General features: G+C 30.7%; 2 protein-coding genes across 2 annotated transcripts in view; one reads left to right on the top strand and one right to left on the bottom strand.

Moving 5' to 3' along the window:
* Positions 1-8,288, top strand: part of LOC139426826 (uncharacterized) — a 35,063-nt gene extending 26,775 nt beyond the window's left edge. Inside the window, exon 3 of the mRNA XM_071186918.1 lies at positions 7,022-8,288. Within this exon, the coding sequence (XP_071043019.1) occupies positions 7,022-8,288 (1,267 nt within the window). The remainder of the gene's footprint in view (positions 1-7,021) is intronic.
* Positions 1-24,638, bottom strand: part of LOC107453563 (uncharacterized) — a 413,713-nt gene that overhangs the window by 133,203 nt on the left and 255,872 nt on the right. The window lies entirely within an intron of this gene.

Raw genomic sequence — 24,638 nt, 5'->3', positions numbered from 1 at the left:
AGACATATATTGCTTTCAACTATAATTTCCTCAATAAGTTTCTTAATCACATTATCATCACATTCTTTATCATAGCTTTTAGAATAACTACTTATTGCAAAATAAAAATTGGAAAACATTCAATGTTTTTAAAAAAAAAAAAAAAAACAATGTTGATGATACGTTAATCTGGATTAAAACATTTCGCACTGAGTAGGAAAATATGGTTAAGACAACCGGAATATGGTACAATTTACTGTATTTCTAGTTATATGAAAACACCAAAAAGCTCGATAATTTTTACCGAATTGATTTTATAATGAGTTTGGTAAAATTAACAACGAAATATGTATTTATAACCTTTCGATAAAATTTGGTAAATGTAGTAAAATTTGATACTTTTATTATGATACATTAGATCAGGGATGGGCAAACTTTTTTGGTCGAGGGCCAAAAATCAAGAAAAAAAATGTTTGGTGGGCCAAGTAAGATCTTCAAAATTTAAGAAAGAAAAAAAAGCGATATACAAGTTTTAATTTAAATATTTAGTGGGATGAAGTAAATTGCGATTTCATTTCTAAAAGTTCCTTACATTAAGTTTCGAAGTGAGATGTGCTTATTTTAAGGAACAAGGCTAAATCCTTTTCTGTTAGTCTACTTCTGAAATAATTTTTTCTAAGGTTCATAATTGAAAACTCTTGTTCAGGTATATAAGATTAAGCTAACATAGCACTGATTTTCTGGGCGTGAAATTTTAAATTTTGGAAACTAGCTTTTGGTAATGATTTGTCAAACTTAGGCATATTTAGAAACAACTGCTTCAGATGATTGTTAGATTGTCCGCTCTTTGGAGCGTAAAATGCGCAGTCTGCCAAATGTGAAGTACAATTTACCTATATTAGATTCCATAAGTCAGCTCCTCAAGAAAGACAAACGCTAGTTGGAGCCAATCTACTGCTATTCTATAAAGAACTTCTGCTTTCAACATTTTACCAATAGAAGCTGTCTGTGCTAACTATTTCCATCAATTTATGTTTTGTAGAACAAAAATAGAGAAATTAAAAATGTCATCAGTACTTTGTTAAAAAAGGAAAAACAGAAATAATTTTAAACATAGTCGACAATAAAATGGATGTATATTGTTTATATTTGCCGCTGATCGGCAAATAAAAATTCTATCCGCGGGCCGGATAAAATCCTCCGGCGGGCCACAGTTGGCCCGCGGGCCGTAGTTTCCCCATCCCTGCATTAGATAATGTATAAAATCATTTATTCAGTTAAGTATACTTATCAGTTTCGTATTTTTTACTAAACATGAGGTAATAAGAACTGCAATTTTGGAAACCACAATTTAACGGAAAAATTACCAAATGATTTAAATACAGTACGAGTATATACCAGAGACGTCTCTACCGTGCAGTACACAAAATTTACTAGATTTTTTTCTCCATCTGGTCTTATCGTGTAAAAATGCAAATTAAAATTGTTTTAAGTGAACTTTTGAAAGAAAAAAGACGTCTCTGTTATTAAACAAACTTGATTTGAAAGATTTTGAAACATAAAATTTAAAATTACTTTATCTAAAATTTAAAATTACTGATTTCCAGGAAATAATTTCAAATTTTCAGGTTATACTTTTTAGTTCAAGTTCGTCTAAAATTTTTGTTAAGTCCCATATTTAGTGTAGCCACATAGAAATTATGTGTCTAAATTTTTTAGTCATGCACATAATAAAAAATAATCTTTTTCTGTTTTAAAGATAGTTAATTACTTAAACCATTATTTACCGCAATCATTATGTATAATTATTTACTAACGTTAGAATAGATAAGAGAATGCTGCTTTTATTTAATGCGTAATCTGATCCTAAATCACTTTTATATCTATTCTAAATATATATATTTTTTAAAAATGCATTCGAAATACTTATTTTTATACGAGTTAGATATAACCATTTATCTTACTTTTCAATTTTAAATTCGCATTGTTCGAAGTTATCTCTAAAATATACAGAAGCTAATGTCATTTTTCTACCATTTCTTTTAGAGAAATGGCCCAGAAAAGTTTCAGATGATCGTATTTAGAGTTCTGAGGATAATTTACCGGCTGAGATATTACAAACCATTTTTCAAATAAATCTTTCATGCTTTTATGTATATAAAAATGCTTAAAAAATAGAGTTTTTCTTTTCAAAATAATTCACACATTTTTCTGTTTAATTTTGGAGAGATTCATTTGCTTTAAAGAACGTGTGCTTCGAAATATTCTTCAGAGCCATTAATTTCATTAGTTGTTCTTTTAACTAGAGTAAAATAATGATATCTTTTATCATTTTGCATGCTTTTTTAAGAAATTAACTTTTACTTCGATAAACGTCGCAACATATTTTTTAAACTTTATTATTTTTTTATCTTGTTAAAATTACGTAAAAGTGTGATAGATGTTGTAAATCATTCCGTACATATGCTTTCTCATAAAAACTTATTGCATAACTCTTATCTTAATGCTTATTTCATGTTATTAAATAATATTTTCTATGAAAAGATATTTAAGCAGAAACTAAACTACATTTATACTATATCCAGCAAAGATGAAACCCAGCAAGTATACCGCAAGAAACTTCATGCGGCATATATCGCCTGAATTAACTGTCATATTTTTTAATTTTCATATAATTTTTATATTATTTATTAATCATCATCATAAATGGCTCGACTTCCCAAGGTGGGCCCTGGCCTTTTCTAAGTCCACCCTTTTTCCAGGCTAACATTTTTCTTACCAGCATTTTCCTGTTTTTAAGATCAAAAGATATCTTTTTCTATGCCATCTATTCATGCATTCAATAATAGTTGATTTTAATCCATTAAAGAATATACTACAACTAAAACATATGAGTAAATAATATTCAATACAATAATTTTCTTGCTGTTATTAAGCATTATTTTTTTGATACACTAATTATGCGCTGCCTTAAAAAAATGACAAGGAAAACCAATATTTATTTCCACTGGGAAAGATGGATACGTTTACAAAAGGAGTATTTCTCAATCATGTGGAAAATGTACCAGTTTTTTACATTAATTATTAACCATATATTAACTCAAATTTTTTGCATCCTTAATAACATGCTAAATTCAACGATATTCCAGTTCAAGTAAAGCAATTACATCGTGTAAACAAATTTAAGAAGTATAATATATATGATTCAATTTAGCACTATATTAATGGTGCTGTAAATTTAAACGATGTCATGCATCAAAGATTTTACCAGTGTTGATAATTAAATTAGAACATGGCCTTGCTACACAGAGAAAATATTCTAATAAAATTACCGCATAAATTGGTAATGAAAATGACAATTGGTAATGACATTTCATGTTAATAAAAAAATAATTCTGTAACTAATACCAAAGTATTTGGTATTCATAAACCATTCATTTGCTGATTTTTCCGTTCATATACTAATGGTTTACGGAAAATTCTGCTTTTCAAAATTCTAGCTCTTATTACCAAATAATTGGTCAGAAACAAAAAAACCGAAAAGTAAATTTGACTGAATAAGTGGTTTTTATGATTTATGGTTTTTATGATTTATGGTTTTTATGACTTATGGCTTTTATGGTTTTTATGTTCTAAAAATATTGAAAAAATAACCATAATTCGCAGCATTTACTAAATTTTATCACATATTATAGTTTGTGTTTAATTAAACTAAAATCATTATCACAAAACAAAACTTGTCTAGCTTTTTGTGTTTCCATAGATTCAAAAAGACTTTATATTTAACCATTTTCGGACAGTTTTACCATACATTTTTCTCAGAATTAGAAAGGGACAAATTTGAACGGAAAATACCAATACAATTTTTTACTTTTTTCAAATTGTAAACCAATAGATTTAAATTTACTGAACAAACTGATTTAAGTGAGACAAAACTAAAAAAAACTTGAATCGTGTTAGACTATAATAATGTTCAAAATTGCTACAACCTTAGTGCAATAGCAAGCTGTATCGTTCTCCACTCCATTTTAAAATTAATTGTCGGATAGTATAATTGAATCTTAAGCTCAAACTTAGACTTACTTGAACAAAATTGAACTATAATACCTTTAGATATTTTCTTTCTATTTTATTCAGATATTCGTAATTTGATGATGCACGGGGTTCAATTATAACGGATACATGATGCATTTTGTGCATTTAGCATGATTCATTATAAAAATTTTGGATCTCGTTGAACAATAGCAATATTCAAATTTGTTGCTACCTTAATGGCAAGCCTCAATGCTACCTTAATGCTTCTACCTTAATTAAAGCTGGTCACAGTGGATTTTAGATGAATCTATTTTAAACTTAATTATCAGGTACTATTTTAAATCCATTAGGTTGAAACATACTTTACAAGGTTGCACTATAATACGGTGTTGAGGTAATTTCTTCTTAAACTTAATTGCACAACACTATGGCACAACTTAAATGGATGTATGATGCACTTTAGTGCATTTAGCATGATTCATTATAAATATTTTGGATCGCATTGAACTAGAAAAACGTTCAAATTTGTTGCAAACTTAATGCAATACCGAATCTTTTAAGTTTAAACTTAGTACTTTGCAATTTTGAATTATAATACAGATCAAGTAATTTCTTCTTAAGCTTGATTGCACAATACTATGAACAAATACACGTTCATAGTTCAACTTGAACAAATACATGATTCATTTTAGTGCATTTAGCAGGATTCATTTAGAAATCCTTTAGAATGATTCATTTTAAAAATTTTGAATAGTGTTAACTGTAACAGAGTTCAAATTTGCTAGAAACATTATTACAGTGCCAGGTTAAATTCCTTTACTGTCCAGAACTATTTATGACTTCCAAAATTTGCTATAAAAGTAAGTAAAATATTTTCATTGTGGTTGCAATTTTACTATGCGTAACTCCCAAACTATTTTGCATTTTAGCTGTGATACTCATTTTATAGACTCACCATCACAGATGTACACTGTAAAAGTTTCTTGAATTTTAACACCGAAAGTGGTGGCAGCTATTTTACACTAAAATTTTGTTTCACTACACCAAGAATATTCTACTGCATTTCTTGGTGCATTTTTTCCATAATATTTTGCATTCAGTAGCACTGAAATTTATAATTATAGTAAAATAAGACACCTATAAAAGTCAGTAAATGTATTATTACGATGCAACATGAAGTAAGAATCCTTGAATTAGAATGATAGACTCATTAATTTTTGAAATAAAATTAATTTGTAATACGAGGAGCAGGAGATTAAGACAAACTCGAATAAGGCTTCACATAGCGGAAGCTAAATTTTTTCCGCGAAAGTGCAGTGCAAAAACACTAGCTTAAATGTCCATATCTTGGACAGTTTTTAATGATTTTTTTTTTTAAATTTTAAATCAAAAGTTTTGAAATTAATCTTAAAATTCTCTCAAAAATTTTTTTTATTCCATTAAATATTTATGAAGTTATAGCAAAAAAAAACGTGTAGATTATTCTCTAAATGTAACGAGTTCTCTATTGTTTTAAAATTTTTTTATGTATATTTCTTAGAATTAGTAATGAAATAATAATAATATCTGACTAACTGATATAAATATTAAGAAAAGCAGCGAAAAAAGTTCATTTATCAAACTAAAATCTTAAGCACATGGGACTTTCTCTTTTTAATTATAACGAAATGTAAGCAATTTATTCGTAAAAATCATTCATCATCATTATTTTGAAAAAAAATTTCTTATCAATTTAAGAAAAATAAATTCGAAGCTCCTTTTTTGAAATACTGATAAAGATAGTAGTTAAAAATATATTATTTTTAAAGATTAAAACAAGGATATGCACTAATAATAAAACAATTTTGACTTTCTTTAATAATTTTTTTCTTTTATTGTAAGAAAGATATAATATGTTAAACGTTATATTCTTTATATTTTAAAGAAACGCTTTTTGCCAAATTTAAAAAAATAAACCTTGAAACTTTTATTTTTAAATTTATAAAAAGATTCGAAAAACACCGTTTTGAAAGAGTAAATTACATATTTACATAAGAAATCTATAAAGATAGCGTAAATTCTTATTTAACTTCCTTTTCTAACATCGTGTTAATGCCAAAATTATCTTTGCGGGGTACTTTGGTGCAATAACTTGACTAGAATAATTAAATTGGAGCAAGACTTTTCTTGGAATAGGAGGATTTGACGATAATGTAAAAATACAAGCTACAAATGCAGCCAAGACAGCTAAATCAATAAATTTTCTAAACAAACTTATGGAAGATTCGTTATTGACTTGAATATGGCCTCAAGGCGACAAGGAATCTTGTAGTGCATAATGTTTAAAGCAAATATTAGTTAGCATTCTAAAAGAAACGTTTGTTTGGTTTCCCTTTGGATCTAGAACATGCATTTCATGAAAGGATTTTAAAAGTTTAAAATAATTCAAGGCAAATTTCATTTAATTTCTAGTTAACTAGTAACAGAATATTGTTCAACTTTCATTATTTGACTCGCACTTGTAACTTGATTAAAAACTTTTTTCACTTCAAAAATATATGAATAGGAAATAACAGTCGACATGTTTCAAACATTCAAAGGCAGGAACCTCTTTTCTAGACTTGGCAACCATTAAGGAAAAGAAACAAAAGTAATTTAAAATATAAAACGTTAAGTTGGCAGAGAAAAATGAAACTATAAAGCTGCGAAACAAAACCAAAAGAATCCACAGTGGACGAGTGGGGCGAATCAGGGAAAATTCATTTTCACGCAATGGCGTTGGCGAGAAAACAAGCCCTGAAATGCCCTGGAATCTTGTTTCAATCATATAAATGCTGATTCCCACTGTATTGACATAAGTTCTCAGCACCCCTCCATGGTGCGTGGACAGCCATCGCTATGATTCGAACCCAAGTCACATCATTGGGAGACGAGTGCTCTAGAGGTTAAATATCCTAAAATATATTTCTGGGCAAGACTGGGGAGCAGATGCTACAACTTTGAAATTAACATACACTGCACTTATTAGACCCATACTGGAATATGGGGCACCTATTTATTCCTGTGCTTCAGAGACAAACCTGAATAGATTGGAAAGAGTCCAAATTAGTGCTGCAAAAATTATTACAGGTTTGAGGCGTAGCTGTCCAGATAAAATTGTTCTGTTTGAATCTGACCTCCAACCGTTATACATGAGAAGGAACTCCAGTCTCAAGAAATACTACAATAAGCTCATCAGTTTTGGTGACCAGAACAGAACCTCTTACTATCTCAAAAATTGGAAAAATAACCATAGACTGAAGAGAAACAGTCCCTTCTCTTTGGCTGTTTCAATTCACCTTGTAGACTTGCAATATCCCTGCCGAATTGAACCTCATTCCTTGAGGTCATGTTTTAGCCCTGTTACTGATTTTTCTGGTATCCATTTCCATACGGAGCTGTTGTACCCGGCCCATAAAAGTAAAGACAACCCAGAATTTATGAGACAAATGGCTCTTGAAACTATTAGCCAAATACCATCAGATGCTTTACAACTATACACAGATGGCAGCAAGAGCGACGAAGGTCATTCAGGTAGTGGGGTTTTTATTAAAACACCCACGTACACATTGAGTCTCAAATTTAGAAATTCTGAATTTTGCTCGGTTTTCAGATCTGAGCTTATTGCGATTGAAAATGGCCTAAGACATGTTGAGAATATTGCTGAGCCTGACTTTAAGCATATATGGATACTGACGGATAGCAAATCTTCAATCCAACACCTTAGCAACTGGATGAATGTTGGAGACAGGGCTGCGGCTTCAATTTTGGGGATGCTCTTCAGGCTCTCAGCGGACTTTGGGGTACACTTCCAATGGATTCCATCACACGTTGGAATCAAAGGTAACGAGATGGCGGACTCACTGGCTAAAGATGCTTCTTTGGAACCTCTACAGCCAGATCTACCTTCCACTTTCAACGAGGTCTTTTCAGAGTGCAAAAAAATGTTTATGGACCTCTGGAGGGTTCCTCCTCCGCATAGTTGGTATTTCAGAAAACGACCTGGAAGTGCCTTGCTTTTTGAGGGACCTAGAAGCCAGCAGACTTGTTTATCTCGCTTTGCAAGTGGTCACTTGAGGTGTCTCTCGTATGTTCAGGGGCAAAAGACTTTTGGACTTTGCACTAAATGTAGGACTGCTCAGGCTTCGCCCGAGCATATTCTAAACTGTATCGATTTTAAGATCGACGAGGTTTTTTCAAAACCTCATCTGTTTTTAGACTTCCTGGACATTTTTGGACTTATGGAATTGGTCTAATTGGGATGGACCTCTTGGGGATTAGAAACAACAACAACAACACGAGTGCTCTATCCCCTGAACCATCCGGAATCACCTTTATTTCATTTTGTTTTATAACTATGGTAGAACAACAGATCCAAATTAGGAGTTTACGACTACCTATGTTTAACTCCGGAGTCATATAGAGTTTTGAACCCAATATAGAACAACCAGAAGAAACTTCTGGATCTGGAAATATTGGCAGAAATTTGCCTTCGTGGTGGACTTTTTAATGGAACAAACCCGTATTTTCGTTGCATGGAGAGGAAGGCCACTAGAACCTCCCATGGTTAGCCTGACGGCAAAGGGATTCTAACCCATGATCCGTCTACCACTGAGGATATTTCACGTCAGCAATGTGGTCGGTGCGAGCCGGATGTGGAATTCGTATTGACCAGTCATAGCTGGGATTCTAACCCGGCAGACGGCCTCAGACTTTGTGGCGGGGGGAGTTCTTAGTAGACAAATTATAAGACACACTACTTTTGAGGACAACTTTCCCCTTTTACGTTGGTCAGAAATAAAAACAGGTTCTTTCCTGCCCACTAATGATTGACATCATTAGCAGTTCAACTTGGCTGAGAAGCACCTGCAAATCAGACTCTTACAACGAGAGCTATCTAAATTTTGTAGTTAGCAAGTGTTACTTTTCCAATCCCAAAAATTCACTTATCTCTCTAGAGATCTTTATTTTATAAGTTCGTGCTTTTTGCCAAAAGTAAGAGAGAAAGAGAGATAAAATGTTGCCAGATACAAATTTTAACAGTTTTATTGATTTTTAAAAAAAATATACACTTAAAAAATTTTATTCAAGAAAGAAAAAACCGTTTCGAATTCGAACCGTTATAATTACATAAGATTGTCAAAAGTACCATGTAAGTGCCTCTTATTCAGTAAACCTAAGTTCGAGTTTTTTTCTGTGTATAGCTGATTATTTTTTTAAATCCAGCTAATCGTTCGAGTCATTACGATTCACGCATTAGCAAAGTGTTCTTTAATAAAATTCAAATAAATACATAAAGGTATATTATATATTTCATTATCTTTGTTTTTTATTTTAAGCATCGACTTTAAAGAGGAAAGAATTATGAATGTGAAAGGGGTTTGTGGTACTTTACCTCATAAAAAAATCAGTATGAGTATTTCAGGATAATTAAGTTATAGTCAATGCCTTTAGAATATTATGCAGGTCTGAGGTATTAAAATTTTAAAAGATGCAATTTTAAACCAATAGTTCAAAAAACAATCAACGTCTGAAATCTGAGATTATTTTAAACTTTTAAACTGAATTTTAACTTCAAAATCATTTTTAACTATTTATATTAAACTTAAGGAATTAAAAAGAAACTTTGTAATTCCAAGATCTTTCAATAGAAACTTTAAACGAAAGCTCAGAAAAGAATTTCTCACAAACAGGTGTTTGTATTTTCGAATATTCCACTTTTCCCCCTCCTCTTTTAAATTAGATTTTCCCCCATTTCTATCGTTTGTATTAAGCTATAACACAGAAGCATAAATCGAAATCAAATATTTTGACCTGTCTTAAATGATGGATGGTGTTTTGATCTCAGAATCGAATAATTTTTGACAATATTTCTCCTTTCTATTTCAATGTGCGAGAGTTCTTCGAAGAAAGTTGAAAAGTTCGAAAGAACTTTCTATTTCGGAAGAGAAAAAAATGTGTGAGACAAAGAATACGTATCTTTTTCGAAACATAATTCTCGATATTTTTATAAATATAACTACTCAAACAAACCTCTAACTGTTGATATAATGCAGTAAAATGTGTAATGATATTATGTGTATAATATACAGGGTGGTCCTAAATTATATGTCAAAAATGCAAAGGTAGGTAGAGAAGACCTAAATAAGCATATTTCGTATAGGATTGTGTGTGCAGTAATGCCGCCTTGAACTGGTAGGAAATCGAATTTTCTTTTATCTTTACTTGTCTTTTCAGTTTCCTTTGATTCATACTGCTTTACAAGCTAGTGCTTTAATGTGCTATTACCGCACACGCATTCCTATCCGAAATATGCTTATTTATTCCTATCCGAAATATGCGAATTATGCCTCTACCTACCTTTACATTTTTGACTGACACTTTAGGACCACCCTGTATTTTATAACCGTCTTTAAACAGCTGAGCCAATTTTTTGGATTTTGCTCAACACCGTAGCCTTGTAATTTTGAACCCAATCCAGAAGACATGGGAACTCCTGGATAAAGTATTCGGTGAAATTTGCCTTCGTGGAGGGTCTTTGATGGAACTAACCTCCATTTCATTTGCATGGAGAGGAAAACATGAAAGTCTTCTCCGGTGATCCAGACGGTAAGAGGGCTCTAATCTATGATCAATCTACCACTGAGGATATACATTTTTATTTATTTATTTATATATTTATTTTTACGGCAGGCACTGAACTTTCGTTCCTCACCTCGGAAGATGCCGGTGTTGCTCAATTAACGTTACCCAGTGGGCACCTGGGAATCTAAGTCACAGAGGCGAGCAACATTTCCCACGCCACACTGCCACAGATATCCGTTTATAGGGTGGGCCACATTCGCACATTACACAATAGAGAACAACACACAGAGAGGAACATCATGCTGGTGACTCGGCCACCTGACCGGCAAGGATATACGTATAAAATACAAAATTCCTGATTTCTATAAAATTACTATACTTGAACAAAATAATGTTCAATTGTTGTTTTTAATGTCACGTGAATGAAGCAAGCTCGCCAGCCCCTACACGTTTGTGAAATAGGTCGTTCAAAAAGTGAGCACCACAAAGGTGAAATCCTGTCTTAGCTCAGAACCCCACGGATATATGGCAGCACCGCTCATTCGTAAAGCATTTTCCTAAATAAGTAAAATAATAATTAAAGGATAATAAAGTAAAAATTATAAAATATGCACAATTTGTTTTGGATAATATTTCTGCTTCACAGTCAGAAACACAGTAAAACAATAATGGAGATTGAAAACTGAAAAGAGTTGGTTGTAAAGTCATTTGTAGACAGTTAAAAAAAGTTTCGTGAAAGAGAAATTATTATTAATAGCCCTTTGAAGTTCTTTCCAAACGGTTTACGAAAGAAACGGTAGCAGTCACTTAAAAGTTAAACGCCATTGTTAAGCACACTCACCACAGTATAAAAATTTCGGATCAGATTACGATAAAAAGTCCACATTTACCGTAAAATTCTACAGAATAATAAATCAGATATACCATAATTTTTACAGTAATATTTTCTGCAGAATCACTGAATCACTACAATTAAATAAATTTACTGTAAAAATTACGGTATAAAATTATTTGTTAGAATAGATTTTATGGTAAAATGGATTTAACGGATGCTGTACCCAAGTTGCCTGTTTTTTTTTTACAGTAATTTGATTCTGATTAATTTTTCAATGCATCTGGATTCTAAAAAATATAGCGGTTTCCACACCATAAAATTTAATTACAGTAATATTTATTTAGTTTAGAGTAACTCAGTTATATTCCGGTACTAATTACTGTAATAATTATGGTGCTTGAGATTTTCTGTTCTTAACATGTTCTGATAAAAATGGATTTTACGGTGAAAGGTACCGGTACCTTGAGTAAAGATAGTAACTAATTAAAAGAACTTAAACATTTATTACTTTTAATTTGATGTAAAACCAATTTACCCTCTCTTTACCACCATTTGAAACAACATTGTTAAATGTCTTTTAATTTGCAATATTTAACTGACGTTAGTGAAGTTAATTTGCAGTCAAAAATAAAAACTACTGTTCAAACTTGTTACAGGTTGTTATTAATTGTATACTAAATGAAGATCTTTTCAGAATTAAGTATACTTTCCGCTTTAAGTATAAGTTATCCTTCCTCTGAAAGATAAAACGTTGTGTCAGGTGCAGAATTTCAGATCACCTTACCAGTTCGTAAAAGAGTAATTTTAATTCTTTTAAAATCATAATTATGATTAAGATATGCTTTATTAAGATACATTTAAAATTTTAAAAATATTTTTTAGAGTTTAGAGAAATATAAATTAGCATTACGGTTAGACTTAAACGAAAACCGTGATTCTTCAAAAAAAAAATTATAATATGAATACTGTTCATTAGATTAATTATAAACTGCTGTTTTAAAGAATATTTCTCATTTTTTTAGTTTTTTTAATGAAATTGTATACTTTCAATAATGAGCTCTCTAATAAAGACTTCAACTCACTTAACTTCAAATATGTATGCAGTAATTAATATGTTCGAGTTACTGATGAGAGTTATGAAACAAAATTGCTTTTGTTGAAATGATGCTTTTAAGAAATTTTGAAAACAACAGACCGTGCTCAAATTTTTATTTCTTTCCCCTTTTGTTTTTATTTCAAGATTATTAACTATTCTACACTGCAGATTCCGCTCATCATTATTGGAGAAAATTAAAATTGCCGATGTAGTGAATTCTCACGTTTGTTTTATTTTTTTTCCTAAGAAGTTGGTGCTCATAAATACTTTAATGTATTTGTTTCCATCGCATCAAGGACTCAAACGAGTTATTATTTCATTTTAAAAATAAAAACGGTGACGTAGATGTATTTATATATTTTAGTATTGACATTCGTTGTGCTATTCGATTGGTCTAGCACATGGATGGGCAAACTTTTTTGGTCGAGGGCCAAAAATCGAAAAAAAAGATGTTTGGTGGGCCAAATAAAGCTTTCAAAATTTAAAAAAAAGCGATATACAAGTTTTAATTTAAATATTTAGTGAGATGAATGAAATTACGATTTCATTTTTAAAAGTTCCTTATATTAAGGTTCGAAGTGAGATGTGCTTATATTAAGGAACAAGGCTAAATGCTTTTCTGTTAGTCTACTTCCGAAACGATTTTTTCTAAGGTTCATAGTTGAATTTCTAAGGTTCATAGTTGACTTGTTCACATATATAAGATTAAGCAAACATAGCGCTGATTTTCTGGGAATGAAATATTAAATTTTGGAAACTAGCTTTTGGTAATGATTTGTAAAACTTTGGCATATTTAGAAACAACTGCTTCAGATGATTGTTAGATTGTCCACTCGTTGGATCTGAAAATGTGCTGTCTGCCAAATGTGAAGTACAATTTACCTATATTAGATTCCTCGAGAAAGACAAACGCTAGTTAGAGCCAATCTAAGGCTATTCTATGAAGAAGTTCTGCTTTCAACATTTTACCAATTGAAGCTGTCTGTGCTAACTATTTCCATCAATTTATGTTTTGTAGAACAAAAATAGAGAAAGTAAGAAGGTCATCAGTACTTTGTTAAAAAAGGAAAAACAGAAATAATTTTAAATAGTTGACAAGAAAATGGATGTATATTGTTTATATTTGCCACTGATTGGCAAATTAAAATTCTATCCGCGGGCCGGATAAAACCTGCCGGTGGGCCACAGTTGGCCCGCGGGCCGTAGTTTCCCCATCACTGGTCTAGCATATAGATAGTTTTTGTCATGTGATGTTTTGCGTTTCGTTAAAACCTATATTTTGTTTAAAGTTAAAAAATTTGCTTGAATTATTTTAGAGTTTAATTTTGTTTTATTATTGATGCTTATGAAGCATTGTGCTAGAGATATAAACTCATTTAAAAATACTTATAAAGCTAAAATTTATTATTACAGATCTTTTTTACCTTCAAAATATATTAAAACAGAAGCTGCTTTTGTTTTAATTATTGAATATTCTTGCGAAATTTAAATATAAAAATGGATTGCAGATATTTTTTGAGTTTATGCAATGTAGGTATAAATTGTATATTTTGTAACTTAATATAATTTTTGTTTTAAAAATGCAATGAATTGTAAGATTTCAATTGATATTAATCTAATTTTGAAATATAAATATCAATAAGTAATACAATTATGTATTTATTACACTGGTTATCATACAAATAAAGGAAAAATAACAGAAAAGACCCTAACTGAAAAAGTTATGCATGGAATTCAATGAAACTGGTACTTATTATTGTGCACATAATAATGTATAAAATAACAAAACAAGTCTTAACCAGGCAATTATGTTGTTACAGAAATCAGCATATGTATGAAATGAATAAATCAGATATGTCAGTTTATAATAGAAAAAATACCTTCAGTATGAAATATGATGATGTCTAGCAGTAATACAGCACGCATAGCGATGTGTGACGCTTTCAATTATGCGATCTACCAGTTCTGTTGGAAATGTGAGGCAGTATTCTTGCAAAGCAGTTGCAAGCGTGGCAAGGGTCTGAGGAGGAGAAATTAGAGCTTTCTAAAGCATCCCAAACATGCTCGATAGGATTTAAGTGCGGTAAACGAGATGGCAACTCCATTCCGGAATCGTTTGGTACTGCTGATAATCCCGATGCGAGCCCAGTTCGGTGTTGCGTTATCGTCCTGTAGCACGAAATCATCACCTGCTGCATAAGGGTGTTCATACACATCAAGGATGTCATATCTATGCAATCTCTATACAAGAGAATTCCACTTGGTGAGACATGCAGGTCTGTGCTTCTACCCTTTACTCGCAGACACTATCTGCTAGGTATGCATCTCTTTTACTGATGTTTGATTGATGATATTGGGTTCCAGGCTCTCTCCAAATCATACACCACCTACTGTCACTTTGAAGGACAAACTTGAACACATCTGTGAAGAGAACAGCCCTCCATTGGTCAGCTGTCCAATAGACATGTTCTGCCCCCACCTCTAACGTTTTCTATGGCGTGGCAAGAGTGCCATGCAAATGGTTGGTTGATAGCGAGCAATCACGCTAGTAAAGCCTTCTAACCGCATTAAATGTTGACACCAATCAAACCAGAATGGCCGGGATAGCCTGGTTGGTAGGACACTGGGCCCATGTGCAAGAGTTCGTGGGTTCGATCCCCGCTGGTCGAAGACTCCCACGTGTGGTAAATGGTGACTGATGCACGTTAAATATGTCGAGTTGCGAAGTCCTCCATGTTCCCATAACAAACCAATTCCTCAGGGGGTACTGATCTATGAGTTTCCTTGTCTTCTGGATCGGTTCAAAATTACAAGGCTACGGAGTTGAACATTAGTAGTCGTAAACCCAAAATTGGGTCGGCTGTTCAAAGACGGATATAAAATCAAACCAAGAAATTCTGGTTTTCAAAATTAAAGTTCTCATATAATACACATTTTGTGTGAAATACAAACTGGAAAGTAAATTTAACTGAATAAATAGTTTTTATGACATGCTCTGAAATATCATGATAAAATTATTTAATTTTACCCTTATTTTCCTTATTTTATAGCATATTATAAAACCATATATTTTAAATAATTTTGCCAAAATCACTACCACAGCGCTTCGATTAAAATTACCAAGCTTTTTATTGTACAGCCAAAAACACGGCGAAATTTAACATTTTATGGTAATTTTGACCCTATTTTTTTTCTCAGTGGAAGCAAATTATTAGTTTAAATGCTCATTTTAAAATATTTATTGTTGTTCTCTATCATCTAATTCCCCAACTTTTCTTAGGTGCAAAATTTTACCGAAGTAATTCTCTTACGAAATTAAATACTTAAGATAATGCATTAATCTTTAAAAGAAAATACAAAAGACCAAACTGTTCCGGAATAAGTTTTCCGGGCTATTGACATCTGTTCAACCTAAACGATAATTTCCTCCATGGATTTAGGACGGAAACTACTCTCTAAAACGACTGACCATCTTTTGTTCATTTCCGAAACTCTTTGACTTTAGACAAGAAAAACGCAGCTAAAGATCAAGAACAAATGCCTTTTTTTCTATCTAGATGACAAGATTTTAGCTCGCTATTTCTTTTCTGTTCGCTTCAAAGGAAATTGACAATGATTTTTGCCATTTGTCGCTAACAGATTTCTGTTAAAAAGATTTCTCGCTTTCCTCACATGCATGGAAATTCTAAATGTATTCTTTTTGAAAGGGAGACTGTCCATATCTCGCTTTTTCTTTTTTTTTTCTTTTCTTTTTTTTTTAAAGTTTGTTTTGGTGGTTTTTCTTACGGAAATTTTTTAAAGATCTGTCATGAGAAAAATAAAAAAGCCATAGTTTAAATGTTTTACACTCGAAGAGCAATGCTATAATATTTAACTATATGTGCAATGTAAAAAATTCTCGTAACAATTACGGTTTTAAACAGACAACTGAGTTGGTTGCGCAAAGTAAATGCGTAGCCTTTACGGTTTTGAAACATACAAGATTTTGTTTTCTTTTGGCAAAAATTACGAAGATAATCCGTAATCAGACTGGTTTTTTAACGTATCAAAACAAGTTTTTACAAAAAATAAAGATAGCTCAGAATTAAATGAACTAACAAGTAAATCTAGCAAAACAAGTTTTTACAAGTAAATCTAACTAAGAAGTAAATCAACAAGCAAATCTAACAAAACAAGTTTTTACAACAATTAAATCTAACTATGAAGTAAATCAACTAACAAGTATATCTAACTAAGAGGTAAATCAACTAACAAGTAAATCTAACTAAGAAGTAAATCAACTAACAAGTAAACTAACTAAAAATTAATCTTACTAAGTAAATCTGTACTAGCACCAGATGATGTGAATACTTTATGTAGGCAGAATTTATATCTACCAGTCATCGCTGAGATTTGAACCTGGGCACTTCGTTAAGATCACTTAATGTTCGTTAAGATCACAGTGATTTCCCTTAATTTCAAGCAGACTTGCTAGCATTTTCAAGCGACATAAGTAAAAACACAGCATGTGTATTGAATTGAAAAAGTTAGCCGTTGCATTGATTGTTAAGAAGAGAATAATATATATAAATACATATTTGCTTTTTATGAAATGTAATAAAAATTAAATAATGGATTACATTTACTTGAAATTTGATTAAGAATGATTAAAAAATTAAATTTATGAAATAAATTTCTAAATGCTAAGAAATGTGTAATTTCCTTATAATGGCATCACATGCACCATTTTTAAAATTAACATGGAAACCACTGACTAAGGATCGACGAAACTCAACCAAAAATACATGAATTACTAATTAAAAACTCACAAGAGATATAAAAAATAGTATATTATTTGCTCAGAGGCAGGATTTTATCTGATTGTAAAGTCTTCGGAAAACAACCTTATAGCTGCAAAGATAATGACAGAAAAATAAAATTCATAATCTTGTAATCAGGTATAGATAATACTAATTAAAAATAACTTTATTGAATTGAAAATTCTGCGCAATTTTATTCTGATCATATCACTACTCAAAAAATTGTTCACGCTTTGTATTCTTCCAAATTCATTTTAATTAATGGTACTGTTCTCACAGTGAATATAGATGGCAGCACAAAGTCACGTGATTAGTAAATGTTTGTTTTTATGTTTTATGCGTTATGTAGTTTAGTACTCAATGTGTCTATGTTAAGTTTAAGAATCTTAATACAAAAATTTAAACAGGAACATTTTAATTTGAATACAAGACATGAAATGTACAAATACTGGCTAGTACACTATGAAATATATCTTTGATAGATGTTATTCTTTATTTAATAGTTCTTTAAATTTGCTAACACCAAAGAAATCAGTAGACAAATTTTCCCAATAAACGTAATACGTTTTATTTTATTACAATCATTTTGATAGCCTATTCAAGTTAAAAATTTAAGGTCAAAAATCTTTCTAAAAGATAAATTAAACTTTTTTGTTATGTGGATATTTTGATTTATAATTTACAGTGGGCAAATTTTGAATAAATTGCTTGTCACTTATGTTTAAGATTTAATTTGAGATTTACTTATTACACGAACTTCCAATTCATTTACCTAAACTATTTAGTCACTCATAGAATAGCATTAGTTTTGCCTTCTATGTTCTAAAATCTTTCTATATATAGATTTTCATATTATTTTTGCAAAACAAATGTTCGTTACTTATAACAAAAAGGTTATCCTATTTTATTAACATTTGAAATCGACTGCGCATCCTAGCAATAAATAGAACTTGAATATCATGACATTACTTTTCTTAAATTTTGCTTTTCATTAATCAGTTCATTTCATGATAAAGTAACTTCTATGTCACAAGTAACAGAATATTTTGGGAAATGGAACGGGATAAAATTACTTACTTTCCCATTCACCATCCCAATAACATTAAGATATTTTTACCTAATGTCAGTTATCTACTTACAAATCTCATTTTATCATGTAACATTATAAAGGCTACATGGAGCTTTAAAAATATATGGAATTCTTCTGAAGCTTTTGTCCCATAAAGTAATAATCATAAGAACATGTAAGTAATAGATGTATATCACTGATTTCATAAAAAAAGTTTGTAAGGTTATAGTCATAAGAACAGAAGAATATACTTTACTCCGGCGAAATATAATAACAAGTAAGGAACATTATCCAGTCTTCTTAATGTAACTTCGAGGAACTCACAAAACTTGATGTATATTTTATTAGCAAGTCATATTGCATTTCAATGCTTATAAAACAAATATATATATTTATAGGTACTAAAAATATAATTTGTTATGTTTACCTATTTTTGAGTCTTCATTCTATTACCTAATGTAGAATGGATTGAGATATATATTAAGAAATAATATAAAAGGATTTAGATAAAATAATAAAATATTTATATAAGAAATAGGCAAACGTAAATTATTTTGTTAAAAAAACTGCGTGTTTCTGATGAACATATCTCTGAACTAAAAATCATCAATTAAACTTACTGCATATTTTCGAACATAAGCCCATCCAAGAGTGCCCTTTTTCTATGAAAGTTTACCCAAACTTCAAAACATATACATATGCAAGTCATCATAAAAAATGAAGTCATGGTAACAATGTGAGTAACTTTCAACTTCCCATTGTTTATTAACCAGCCGTCTTATTTTATTTGCTTACATATACTCAGAAATGAATTGAATAACAATAATTTGAATATTGCTTTCTCCGTCTCTTCTTTTCAAGCGTTTTAACTTACTGGACCGGGAAAGCATCATCAGCGGTTTTAATTTGGCAAAAAGCCAAAGAAAATCAGCTGCTAACAGCGGGAGCTATGTGAATTCTGAAATTAGAACATTTAAAGCGCGCAAAGTGGTAAAGAAATAAACACATGCAAAGTGGTTAAATCACTGTACGTGTTTATTTCTTTACTTTCCTACTGCCATTTGGTGTTTAGACATAGAGGAAGGTTCTTGTTTAGAGAACTAAAACTATAGAATGCTTATTTCTGTACTTTTTGCATGCTTTATTCACGTTGTTTTCTACTTTCGTCTACGTAACACACACGTAGCACCCTATCCTCTTTTTGGATAATTCAAGTTGAGTTACTAAATTCATTGAGTTAGTTATCATTTCAGTGAATAGAAAAAACTTTTGGATTGTTTTCTCTAAAATGTTTCAATGGATGGCTAATGAAATATTTTCTTTTTGAAACTTGATGAGCTATGATTTAAAAATATTCATTAATTGTTTTAAAAAAAGTAACTTTAAAGGAACTTAAATATTTTTGCAACTAAATCAAGTTACTGTAATATCCCTCTAATTTTCTATTTTTATGCAAAACTCTTCTTGCACTGTATCCAGAATATTTTTTCAAAAAATTAACTTTATAACAACAAAAATATTACTCTAAACCAACTTTCTTAACTAATCCTAAAGTAAAAATCAAAAACCTCTCCTATTTATTGATTAAAAAATCTTTCTTATGCAGTTTTTAGAAAAACTTTATTTGCGAAATTTCTTATGATATACAAGCACAATCCAAAATCAAATTTATTTTAAAGCAAATATTTCTATCTATCTTATGTTCACATGATGAAAAGAATCGATTGCTAGAATTCAAGAAATTCGAATCAAACTTTTTCCAAATAGGTCTTTTATTTTTATAAAATAGTTTTTTAGCATTTATTTGCTTTAAAGAAATTCGTAAAATTTCAAGTTTGATTTAAGTAAAATGCCTTCGAAATAACGAGAAACAAACTTAATTTATCTTGTTTATTTCCTTTCTTCGATGAATGAAATCTCCTAAGGGGAACAATCAAAAATTTCAGTTTCTTTTTGTTTTTAAAATGTAATAGTAAGAAATATAAAAGTTTTACATCATTCATATAAGTGCGTAAAAGAATATTCGCTTTTTTATATAAAAAAATATTTATTATTAAAAATATTAATCTAAATAATTATATAATATATTATTAAAAATTTTTATTGTCAAATGGAAGTTCTAATTGAAAAATTATGAATTTTCATGTGTATATTCCACTATAACTATTTATGAGCAAAATAATCTGTTTAGTTCAATATGGCTTGCGGTGCTCGCCACTCTCCTCACATTGGTGACCTTCGGGCGTGATGTAAACACGACTGCCTTGACAGAAACGCCCACTACGATTTGAACACGCCTACTTCGATGGATGGTCCGCATTGAACAGTTGACTTGTTACTTGTGACTGCGACTTTGCCCACCCCCTCGTGCTGTTGCTACTCAGTTTCGATCACACGCAACGCACAACGTATTCACTCGACTACTAACGGCGACACAGGAGCGATCACGATCGTAAACTTAATTCAGCTCTCAGTGTCAGCACTCAAAAAGTACGGTGTTCTTAAAACAGCTCTCCCGGCTCCTCACAAAACAGCAATGAATCAACTAGTGGTATCCATTCATCGAATTCTATCACAGATATAATTCCGGTGGAAGTACTGTAGTGTATCTACCACTACAAAAAATACAATCCCAATTCACTAGTGTAAAAGAAGGGTTAACTCGATTCTATGTTGGGGTACCTTTTCAAACATGAAGGTTGACATGGTCGGTAACTACTATTTCCCACAGGCTTTTACATGTAAAGGTAGGAAAGTGATTTAATATTTAATCACTCTCTCCCAATTTCTTAATTCAATTATATTCTTAAATATACAGTGTGTTCAATTATGTTCCTTCTTTATTTGTATTTTTAGAATCCTTTTCAAAAGTATAATAATAAAGTGTACATATTATGGGCCGTAAATTAATATTCAAGCCATAAGGAAACAAAAGTAATATTGAAATCTGACAAATTACAAGAAAAGAAGGTAGGGTAAAAAAAAAACAGTTGGATTTCCTGATCAAATTTGGAGATATTTCAATAATCAACTTTGAATTTTTCTCAACTTTCTTCGGCGGTTCAATAGATTTTGATATTTTCAGCATAACACTTGCATTAGTTTTTATTCGTCAGATTATGAAAATTTTTTTATTTTACCTTCACTTAAATATTAATTAGGGGAAATTATCCGATTACAAGGATTCTACAAAATTATTAACACCTTGTTTAAACTTTTTAGCTGCATTAATATTATCATAAACATTATGATATGGTAGTGATACATTTCAGAAAACAGCTAAAATTACCACAAAATATTCAAGATAAATTAAAGATATGTTTTTTTCATCAATGATTAGCATATTTTTGTGCACTTGTAAGAAAAGTAAGATCGTAAGAAAATGCATGTACAAAACAGGAAACGCATTAAGAAAAGTGTTTTCTAGAAAATAATCACAAAGAATTTATTAAATTGTAAGTATAAAAATAATATGCAGAGACAAAATTTTGGTCAAAACTGCCAGAACGCATTAAAATTTATCAGGTTTCTGGCTCTATGGGAACACCAAAAAGCCCCATAATTTTTACTGAAGCCCTTTGATAATGATTTTGGGAAAATTAACGATAAAATATGTTTTATAATATGCGAGAAAACTCGGTCAATCTGCTAAAATTTCGTAATTTTATCATGATACCTTAAACCATTGCCTGCAAACCATTTATTTGAATAAGTTTACTTTTATTTTTCCTTGAATGTGTGGTATATAATAATTATACTAGAACTAAAATTTTGAAAGCAGAATTTCTGGTAAACCGTTACTATATAAACTGAAAAAATACCAAATGAACGGTTTAAATACCGTTTATTTTAGTTTTTATTGTCAAAATTTTGTAGATTGTTTTTTTTATTTTTTTTTAAATTTTATTACTATACAGTACGGTAATTTTAACCGAACACTTTTCAACGAGTGTGAATCGTTATATTTTAGTTTTATCTAGCATTTTAATTGAAGGAAATACATTTATCACATTCAAAAATTATTTCTTTAAAGTATTGCATAAAAGTATTGAAAACTCTGGAATAGACTATTGAGTTTATTGATAGAACAGTAATCTTAAAATTTGTATTCCACGTAATATAGGGTAGACCAACCAGTGAAGGAACACTACCCAGTGAAGGAGCATTTCATATATATTGATTAAAAATAAGAATTTGAAAGTTTTTCTTTAGATTGATTGGTAACAATAGCTTACTGCCAAACAATAGGAAGTCATCTAGCAATGTTTTGGATTACCTGGTCAAATAGACTTCTCTGGAAAAAATTTTGAATTTGTTATTATCTCTGCAAAACCTTGTTTCTTTGAAAAAATTATAAGGTGAGTGTTTGTATTTTTATGTTTGAAGTGGAATTAATTGCATGTAATAGTTTTATTTTTCTCACTGTAAAAAGGAGAATTCAAAATATAGTTATTGAAGCTACGTTTTATTTTTTTTAGCATCATAAAGTACTGAGATAAGGGGTGTTTATTCACTGGATCACCAAACGATGAAAAACCCAGGGAAGGAACAATTGTTCCTTCACTGGATTTTTTCTAAGTTAATGAAAATAAAAGATAAATTTTAATTTTCTTGTACCTTTAGTGATGTTCCACATCAAAAGTATGTTAAAACTACGAAAAACAACTTCTAGCCAGTGAGAGGACAGGCATGTTCCTTTACTGGGCATAGATTACCCAGAAAGTGAACAGTATGTGTTAATATGTTGACACTTTAATTTTCAATTCACGTTTATTTTTTGAATAAATGTACAAGTTTAAAAATGATGAAAATAAAAAGAGATCGCGTAAATGTTCCACCTTACTTCTGGGGTAATCGGGGTATATTATCAGGATTGTACCCGAAGCCTAATCCCAGAAATTTATGCCGGATTTGTCGTGCGTAGCTAGATGCGCTCTCCTAATATAATCTGTTCAGAACCACGCCAATAAACAGTTCCTAATAGAGAAGCGCCCTTATTGACATATAATGACATTTCCCGGTGTGAGTTTTTATACCATTTTTATCTAAATGATGTACCCGAACTCCCCTACAAGTTTGTCGCAATATTTATGCGACCACCCTGCTGCCGAAACCGATTGAAGACTTGAAATCGAAAGGATCAATTAAAATACGAAAGGATCAATTAAAAAAACTTATGCAACAGGGAAAAAAATTCCCAGAGTAATTCAATAGTTATCTGTTCTATTTTTTGAGAGACGATTTGTAGAAATAAATTAACCTTTAAGAATGCATTAAAATCTTCCAAAAAGAAGCTATAGAATGCCTATAATAGCTGTACATGATTATACAACGACGTCGATTCATTTACAATCTATTACATTATACCATTATTAATCTACTCTCGCAATCTATATATCTCTGCTTGAAGCGTGACCTAAAGATGCCAGCAGCTGAAGCTACTATAGAACAGAACTGTACGAAGGATATTACAATATCTTCCTATCAATGAATATAATGCCCGGTCATCCGATAAATGCTTACGAATGTCAACTAGTCAGTCATTTAATTTGACGAGGACCATCACAATGGAACATCATTCGCTTCTATGAATAAACATGTCGAAAGGAGTGGGCATGCAGTGACAAGCATTCCAAATATAGAATGGAATTTCGGTTAGAGTGTAAGTAATCTAAGTGAACCGAATTACTATTATAATACATATCATAAATAATATAGTTGTTGATAGCTACAGTGCATCTGGATTAGCATTCGCATACGAAACTGCTATATCCTGATTTGTGAATCCGAGAAGTCAAACGCTTCTCATTCGTTAGAAGGTAAATTATTATAATCAGTACATATAATTCTGTAAGCGATTTTATTTACTCCCTGAATAGCAAAAATGCCTCTTTTCTGTAGCCTTTTTTTTTTTTTTTTTTTTTGAAATCTTACATTCAAATTTTTAAAACGTATCAAGCATAGCAAATTTATTTAAGATGATTTTTATAGGTGATGGTCTATGCAACTCGTGCTGCCATCCATTTATTAGACATCAAACTAATTTACGAGATAATAAAACTGTTGAGAAATATATAAGAAAATCATCTTTTAAAAATCACTCTGTACCACTTTCTTTATGCATCATTCTGTATGAAATGCAGTAACGTACAAAGCAGAAATTAAATATTTATTTTTCTTTCCCACGCATTTATAAGATATATATATATATCTTAAAATTTG

The sequence above is a fragment of the Parasteatoda tepidariorum genome, chromosome 10, assembly GCF_043381705.1.
Source record: "Parasteatoda tepidariorum isolate YZ-2023 chromosome 10, CAS_Ptep_4.0, whole genome shotgun sequence".
Classification (NCBI taxonomy): Eukaryota; Metazoa; Arthropoda; class Arachnida; order Araneae; family Theridiidae; genus Parasteatoda; species Parasteatoda tepidariorum.
Note: the sequence above shows the minus strand (reverse complement) of the source record. Positions and strands in the feature narration are given on the sequence as shown.